This window comes from Arachis ipaensis, chromosome B03 (assembly GCF_000816755.2).
Source record: "Arachis ipaensis cultivar K30076 chromosome B03, Araip1.1, whole genome shotgun sequence".
NCBI lineage: Eukaryota > Viridiplantae > Streptophyta > Magnoliopsida > Fabales > Fabaceae > Arachis > Arachis ipaensis.
Window position 1 is genome coordinate 1,240,815 of NC_029787.2, and position 8,783 is coordinate 1,249,597.

The 8,783-nt window shown below is 35.9% G+C and overlaps 2 protein-coding genes across 2 annotated transcripts; both read left to right on the top strand.

Moving 5' to 3' along the window:
• LOC110269557 lies at positions 243-3,381 on the top strand. Its single transcript, XM_021117507.1, has 3 exons — positions 243-1,096; positions 1,178-1,704; positions 1,849-3,381. The coding sequence occupies exons 1-3, from the start codon at positions 1,087-1,089 to the stop codon at positions 2,023-2,025; spliced, it is 714 nt and encodes a 237-aa protein (XP_020973166.1). The 5' UTR covers positions 243-1,086; the 3' UTR covers positions 2,026-3,381.
• On the top strand, positions 3,346-7,769 carry LOC107632417 (jmjC domain-containing protein 4). Its single transcript, XM_021120110.1, has 10 exons — positions 3,346-3,358; positions 3,456-3,529; positions 4,072-4,230; positions 4,932-5,094; positions 5,182-5,299; positions 5,455-5,524; positions 5,613-5,693; positions 6,184-6,240; positions 6,341-6,452; positions 6,592-7,769. The coding sequence occupies exons 1-10, from the start codon at positions 3,346-3,348 to the stop codon at positions 7,056-7,058; spliced, it is 1,314 nt and encodes a 437-aa protein (XP_020975769.1). The 3' UTR covers positions 7,059-7,769.

The window sequence follows — 8,783 nt, forward strand, 5'->3', positions numbered from 1 at the left end:
CATTGGATTTTGATGGTTGGTTTTTAGGGTAAGACCTTTGATGTTATGCTTGTCTGAATTAATTGTGAGATCATTGGATATTGATGGTTAGTTTTTAATATTAAGAATTCTGCTGTTATGCTTACTTGAAGAATTGTGCTTCCATTCCAGTATGTTGGTTAGTTATTTTGGAAAGATTTTTGCTGTTTTGCTTATCTGCTTTAATTTTTAGATGATTGGATCTTGATGGTTAGTTATTAGGAAAACCATTGTGCTGTTATGCTTACTTGAAGAATTGTGCTTTCGTTATGCTTGTATGCATTATATGGAAAACTTGTAATGACTGGTTGTCTAATTAATCTGGATGTCCTATTAAACGTTAGGGACTTGTATGAGTCACGACCTTCAATTGTAGGGACTATTATGGGATAGTAATCAAATGTAAGGGACTATTATGTATCACGATTATAATGTCAGGGATCATTATGTGTGTACAATGTGTATAATGTTTACTGAATCTGGCAGGGACTGATATCAGCAGTGAAAGTGGTGATGCCTGATGTGCATCACCGTTTCTACGTCTGGCATTTATGGAAAAATTTCAACAAGAATTGGAAGGACTTACAGCTAAGGGGACTTCTGTGGGAATATGCAAGGGCAACAACATACCAAGAATTCAGGGATGGAATGGAGAAGATCAAAAGGTTAAATGAGGATGCTTGGGCATACTTAGAGAAGTGGCCGATGGATGCTTGGACCAGAAGCTTATTCAGCCATAAGCCGAAGTTGGATAGCATCTGTAACAATGCCTGCGAAGTGTTCAATGCTAAGATCAAGGATGCATGAGCCAAACCCATCATAACATTGCTGGAGGAGGTAAGGATGTTTGTTATGCGTACCATAACGAAAAACAAGGTAAAGCTGCAGAATCACACTGGGAAGCTCACACCTGTTATAAAGAGCAGGCTGGAAAAGGTTAGGAAAGAATCCAAGCATTGGAAGCCTATTTGGACTGGGGATAACGGATACGAAAAATTTGAGGTGCACGGACATCCAACTAACCATGTTGTGGACATAGGAAAAAGATTGTGCACATGCCAATTTTAAATGCTAACGGGTAAGTTAATTGTCTTTATGCATTTTACTTTCTTTAACCATAACTATTATTATGGTTCATCTCACTGTTTGGCACCTGCAGGTATTCCGTGTGTGCACGCTTGTGCTACCCTCTCTCGTGTGAATAAGCAGCCAGAAGACTTCTGTCACAGATGGCTGACCATAGACTCATACAAGGAAACTTATAACCACCACATTAATCCAATTCCGGATCAACCAATGTGGGAAACAGCAGAGGACTGTAACAGGCCAAATGCCCCTAAAATCAAGACAAAACCTGGAAAACTAAAGATGAAGAGGAGGATGGATGCGGATGAGAATAGTGGTTTTGGAACTAAGAAGCCTAAAGTTGACCCAAAACTCTCAGGCAACACTGCAGATAGTGTACACCTAAAGAGACAGCTGGGTGCCTTTACATGCAGTTACTGTGGTGATAAGGGGCATACGAAGAGAGGCTGCAAAAAGAAAAGAGATGCTGATGCTGCTACTGCTGCTGCTGCTGCAGCCGCTGCCGCCGAGGCGACTGAGAAGAAGAAAAATGATGAAGTACATCCTCTGCCTGAGCATCCTGTTCAGCAGCCCCAAGACGATTCTGGCCAAGCAGATTTGGTAAGCAATCCCCAGGAGATCGACTTAACTCAGCCTTTTGCTTCTGAGCAAGAGGATTCTGAAAAAGTAACTAAAATATTACATTTGAGTATGTTATTATTTCCATGCATAAATAATACTTAATGCCACTTATTTCTCCTATAGGATCCTGGACCAAAAAGACCATCGAAGCTGTCACCAAGAAGACGATTCTCTATGCTTCCAACCGCACCAACAGTGAATCCCTTGCAGGGTGCATCTTCAGCAACATCTTCAAAGTTTACCAACTTGATGCAGTTCATCCCAACGCCAGGATTTAAGCCACCAAGAAAGAAGAATTGAATACTTTAGATATATGTACTTAGGAGTTTCTGTTTTGTTTTTTGTTATTAGTCTTTTTCCATCGTATAATGACTAGATGGTGAACTGTGATGCAAAGACCTTTTTGGTATGCCTTGGCCTTGCTTTTGAAGAAACTACAGATAGCAGCATAATGGTTTCTAGGCTGCCTTTTACAGTCAGCTTTTGTTGTTTTTTTATAAACAATGGAATTTATGGAATTTATCTTAACAACAATTTCATAGTTAACACCACTTTTCATTCCATCAAGAAGCAGATTTTTACAACTGTTGATAACAAGGAACCCAAAACCACCAATTCATTCATCATTTACAATACAGGATCACCAACAACACTGTCAATACACACACAGCTAACACTAACAACTGGGTAATCATTTTTTGCATATGGACATCCTCCTGCAACCTTCAAAGCCTCCAATCAAAGTTGATCTTCACTTCATCACCAGACGATTCTGACTTTTCAACCTGCTCCTCATTCATAGAATCTGCCCACACAAAAAGCCCGCACCATCTCTTCCCACTTGTTTGTAACCAATAAAGGATCAAAGTTTAGAGAGGAACAGCACAAGAACAGTCAGGGGAGGAGAATAATAACAACACAAGAATAGTCAAGGGAGGAGAATAACAACAACACAAGTGATTATTCTAACCTACATTATAATTGGGGCAGCCATAGAACGGTTTATTCGGATTCGAATATGTGCCAGACCATCTGAGAACTGGCCTACAGCCACAGCCGCACCATTCTGGCGGGGCCGATCTTCTGCTCTTCGTTTGCGTTCTAGTCCGGTTCCAGCTAGATGGGGAATGAACAGAGCTTTCACCTGCAGTGCTACCTCCACCCATCATCGACATGAGTAGCAGCCCTGGATGAGAGTGCATGAACAGGAAGAAGTGCATGGAAGAAGAAGAAGAAGAGGTGAGCAAGACGAAGAGGGGAGGTGTATGAGAATTTGGGGATTTAGGGTTACATATACTAGGAGGGACCAATCTGGGTAAAAATTGGAACTTAGCCAGCTCAGCTAGCCGTTGGCAGCCTTCCAGCGTGGCAATCCTAGGCCACGTCAGCGCTCCGGTGATGAGTCATTACCTGAAATATGGTCAGGGACTAGTTTGAGTGCTCGGAACTCTATTTAGAGGACTACAATAGAAAATTCGAGATCTTAAGGATTACTATGAATAATTGCGTGAATCTCAGGGACTACTATGAGTATTTACTCATATTCCTATTGTTTATTTATGCTTCATGTAACACTTTGGGACAGTGAACAGCACACAACACATTCTAGTTTCTCTGGAAATGACAACAAACTGTTAAATGCTATTTGCTTATTGGAGTTGGCAAAAGACTTCGATAGATTTATTTATTTTAAATGTAAAATGTGGAAAATTTGTCACTCTTCTTTTGAGTTGATTGGGTCACCCCTCTTGGCCACCCCAATTTTCAATTTTTCTCCACAAATTTTGGGGATTCCAAAGTTCAGGTACATTATCCATTGCTTCTCTTGTTCAGTGCAATGTTTTCAAATTCAAACCCTTGAGCTAATATTAGGTGCCCAATTTTATTTATTTTTTACTTTAAAATTGATTCAAGTTTTATCTAAGTTTGTGGAGTTTAGGTGAACTCTTGAATTTGATTACCTTGATTATCAAATGATTAGTTGATTGTAATTGGGTAGCAAGAGGAGTTTGTGTTGGTACTTGGGAATATGTATTGTTGTGCTTTCTTTTTTGTGTTTTTTTGGGAATTTTAGTTTTTGTTGGATGTAATATATTAAGGACTAAGGATGATTGTAATAAAAATGGAATGAATTTGATTCCTAAAAGTAAAAATGGTGAATGGCTATATAATCTTTTGTGCTTTGTTTTGTTGTTTGAGATTTGATTTCTTAGATATGGTTGATTATTGATTAGTTATTATGGATGATTATAATCAAATGGTCTGAATTGGATTCCTTAAAGTGGAAAAAAAAGGGTTGGTGAATAGCAATAATGAGTCAATTTGTTTGTGCTTGTCAAAGGGAAGGTTGCAGATTGTGACACAAGAGAGTTCACCGATCAGAAAAGGGAGGAGATGCTGGTTTCGGAGTTTATAGGACGTTGCCTTCAAGATGTTGAAGGTTCTGCAGTCCAATGTAGCAATAGTCACTCTGTACCGTATTTGAAGGATTGGCATTTTGTAAAGGTATGCCCTATGGAGCTGGAGCCTAGTCTATGTTTCTGATATGCGTGTCATCATTGAAGTTTCACCGTGTGGGTTTTGGTCCCTCCTAAAAAATTTAGAGATAAACTTTGTATAATAACCTGAAATGGAATTCGGAAATACATGCTTGAGTCTTTTTATCTCACCCTATTTTTGAGGGGACACCAAACTCTCCAGAAAAGTTAGTATTTTATGTTGTCTCATTCTCAAACATGGCATCATTCATATATCAATATGAGACTCTGATTAGTGAATGAACTAAGGAAGCCTTTCAGAGGTTCGTCGTGCATTTTGTATTACAAAAATTAAGTGTTTATCATTCTCATTCACTTTGTGTCTTTTCATCAAGGCTCTGGTGCAATTAAATAGGATTTTCACCATTGCTTTCCTTGAATTGTAGTCAATAAAGTTTTTGGCTGTTTGTTTTACTCTTTATTTATAGTGCAACCTTCCTATATATCAAGTTGCGAATCTGTGTTCTGTGACCTAGTAGCTTCTTTATATAATAAACACACACCATTAGAAAGAACAAACAGAAGTTAACAGGTGACTATTTGTCTTATTGGCATGGAGAATCCTCTCCTTACATCAGATTCAGAGGCTCAGAGCTTTTATGTGTTATATATTCTTGCTTTTGCAGATGACATTTTCCTCACTGGTTTCGTCTTTTCTCTCTCTGGCAGGAGTATCCAGAATATGTAGCTTATAAAACTCCAATGTTCTTTTGTGATGATTGGCTTAACCTGTATCTTGACAACTACAGAATGCATACTGATTCTGACACATACCAAGAAAATAACGAAATATGTTGCTCTGACTATCGTTTCGTATACATGGGAGTTAAAGGTTTGATTGGTCTAGTAGCAACTAATGTCAGATGATTATGTACTAATCTTACCACTATTAACCTCTAGCTTTTTATTCTTCTCGCAGGATCTTGGACTCCTCTTCATGCCAATGTTTTCCGGTCATATAGCTGGTCGGCAAATGTTTGCGGAAAAAAGAGATGGCTATTTCTAGATCCTTCCCAACATCATCTTGTATTTGACAGGTATGAATTCATTTCTTTTGCCAAATACAAACTAATGATGTTGTTTCAGAAGACATTGATCCCAATGAGACAACACTTGGTTGTTGTTTCAAAATACTTTATGAATTGTTTTGTACATAGTTGTCAGAGCTAAGTTGCTTTCAACTTTTATTTAGGAATATGAAAAATTGTGTATATAATATCTTTGATGAAGTATCTGACTCAAAATTTCCTGGTTTCAAAAAGGTAAATTTTAGCTCTCCATCTTGTCGTAAATCCTATTTATTCCGAGAAACTTCTGCATTAGCCTTCAGCAATTTGCCCATGTATGCAGGCTATCTGGTTAGAACGCATGCAAGAAGCAGGTGAAATTATATTTGTTCCCAGTGGATGGTACCATCAAGTTCATAATTTGGTATGCCCTAGCTTCTTATGTTTATCGATGTTATACACTTATACCCTCTTGCTTTTGAAATCGTTTCCTACAATCCCTTTAAAGTTGGAATTTTTTATGGACCAAATAAAGTAATGCTTCTGTTGGGATCACTTAGCTCACAATGTTTACTCCCCTGTTTAAAAAAATGTCGATTGCATTAGATGGTAGAGGCAGCGATATAGCTAGCTTCTGAAACATGGAGTTTTGAAGCATATTCAAGGATCAATATGGTTTCTTTTTAGCTTTTCTTTTTTCTTCCAGTTTTTTCAATTTTCAAAGTTTGTGAAGAAAAATGCAAAAAGAATATAATCATGTTTTCTTAACAAAATCCTAATACCAAAATCACTGAACATGAAAGCAGAAACAGAATATGCCTTAGATTTTTTATTCTAAACAAGAATCATTAGATGAACCTATCAAGGATATTTTAGATGATGTGATCATTAAATGGTATTTCTTAACATTTCAGGAGGATACAATATCTATAAACCACAACTGGTTCAATGCGAATAACCTTTCATGGGTGGTAAGTTGAGCAATGTGATCAACTACATGTGTGGGAGTCAAATTTAAAGAGAAATATATAATTAACTAAATTTGCATCATAATTTTCTGTACTATTATAGTGGAATTTACTTTTGAGGGACTACAATGAGGCCAACGAATACATAGAAGACATCAAGGATGTATGTGAGGATTTCGAAGGTCTTTGCCAGCGCAATCTTGCTGCTAACACGGGTATTAATGGCATAATCAGTTATCATTCAAAGATTGATTTATTTCATTGAAAAAGAAATTTCTGATAATTCAATTACGGATAAAGGGACATATATTTTATGATTAATAGTAGTGGTGTTGTTATTATTATTTGAAACAGGGATGAACTTTTATGACTTCTTTACTTTCATATCACGCTTCACCTTGGCCAACATTGTCTTGCTTTGTTATATAAATGGAAGACATGGAAATATCACTCAAATCTCATCAACAATAGCTCAGCATTTATTGATGAATCTTGGATCCATAAGGAAGGTTGCATCGGAGATGAAAGACAGGCATGCTCTAAAAGGAAATCAGGATCGCGCTGTGGACATTATAGAAACACTTGAAGATCCTAGCTTTTGCAAATTGTGCATGGATATAGGAAGAACATATGCAATGATACATGAAGAGTCTCATTTGTCCTTTGATTTCGAGAGAGCTTCAGCTGGTGAAATAGTGGATCTCACTGTTTTGAAAGCATACACTTCATCTCAGTTCTACACACCTGAAGATCTTGTTGAATTTATAGACAATGCTGTTGCAGAACATGGTGACTGTTACATCAACTCATCTGCAATATGACCATGCTCAATGCGTTCCAAAGTTCATATTTGATAAGTAATACCATGTTCGATTTTCCGTTTAGAAAGCTGCAAACCATGGTTGGGCAAAAGCTACTCTTCTCAGAGTCCTCACTACTGTTGCGAGGACTCCTTTGATCAACGATCTATAAGAACTTCTGTAAGCACTCGATGAGCCTATCGGCATCACTAGCCTCTTTCTACATGCCATGGTTTTGAAGTTCTAAACGAAAAACGATGTTACGGTTGCACATGAAGTAGGATCCAGCAACTGCATTCTTACATTTTTTAACTGACCCTTTTGGAACTTGTCCATGTTTGAGTAATCTATACTCATTACTGTGTTTAACTGATCCATCTTGCTTATTCCGCATTTCATGCTACATTTAAATTCTTAAATAGTTTTTGTTTGTCTTTCATGAGTTACCCTGCTTTCTTATGTGGTCCATGTTTCAGAAACCAATGCTTCCTTGATGTCAAGCTCTCAATGTTTCTGTAATGAGAGAGAGAAAAAGAGTTGTTTGGTGAAGTCCTAGAAAACTAGGGAGTTGAAGCCTATTATGTGTTTCCTGAAGTAGTGTGATTTTGAAGGAAGGTTAGTAAGATTCTCACCCCAAGATCTCATAGGGATACCTACACATTTGGTGTTTTGTTATTAATTATTAAAATATTTGCACTGTAGCATCAAAGATACTAATTTAATTTTGATCCACTGTCAGTGTAAAGTAATTTTACACATGCATCCAATTACGTAATGTCACATCAATAAAAATAACTACCTTTCACATTGATCGCGTGAATGGTCATACAAAAGAACGGATGTGATTGCACAACTGTGTAAAACGCTTTATACTATTAGTGCATTAAAATTAAACTCTAAAGATATACACATAAAATTTGCTTGAATTAGTAATTTTCTGTTATTGAGAGGAACAACTTTTAGGATTAAAAGCTGAAACATTTGAATTGAACTAGCACTTTTTATTTTATATATGCACTTGTCTTTTTGAAAATGAGGGCATGGTAGGGACCTTCATGTGTCACTCACACATGAAACATAGAAGTGTCAATTCTTAGCTCTTGGGTAAATAAACCCTAGTCAATTTCTGGTGTGAATCATCTAAGAATAGTAAATAAAATGATGCATTGCTGACATTGACTCTCACCTTTTGTTGTGTGTTACTACTAGTCTACTACTGCTGGTTTAGATTTTTTTTTTTGGTGACACTGCTGGTTTAGATTGAGAATGATGCTTCTTTAGTTAATATTTAAAAAATATTGTTAAAATTAAAGTTAAATTTTTCAAAATTTTAGTAACACTTGGTTATTTTTATTTTTTAAATTAAAAAATAATATTAAATAATAAAAAATGTTCTTTTGTTTTAGCAACACTTTAAAAAATGTTGCTAAAACTTTATAGTTAGGATAGTCACTGTACCTATAGGCACTATATAGGTGTCTTTAAATGGACTTGACATTGTTATAATTTGTTAAACACGTCCTTAAAATTATCATCAAGCCAAAGTTCAGAACATGACAAAATAATAATAATAATAATAATAATAATAATTATTATTATTATTATTATTATAATAATAATAATAATAATAATAATAATAATAATAATAATAATAATAATAATAATAATAATAATAATAATAATTATTATTATTATTATTATTATTATTATTATTATTATTATTATTATGAAATGTTTTTTCCAATA

Excerpts from the sequence above, each read along its gene's own strand:
- LOC110269557 (XM_021117507.1), top strand. Across the intron at positions 1,705-1,848 it reads ATTCTGGCCAAGCAGATTTG|GATCCTGGACCAAAAAGACC; the intron begins GTAAGCAATCCC and ends TTTCTCCTATAG.
- LOC107632417 (XM_021120110.1), top strand. Across the intron at positions 5,095-5,181 it reads CGTATACATGGGAGTTAAAG|GATCTTGGACTCCTCTTCAT; the intron begins GTTTGATTGGTC and ends TTCTTCTCGCAG. Across the intron at positions 5,300-5,454 it reads CATCATCTTGTATTTGACAG|GAATATGAAAAATTGTGTAT; the intron begins GTATGAATTCAT and ends ACTTTTATTTAG.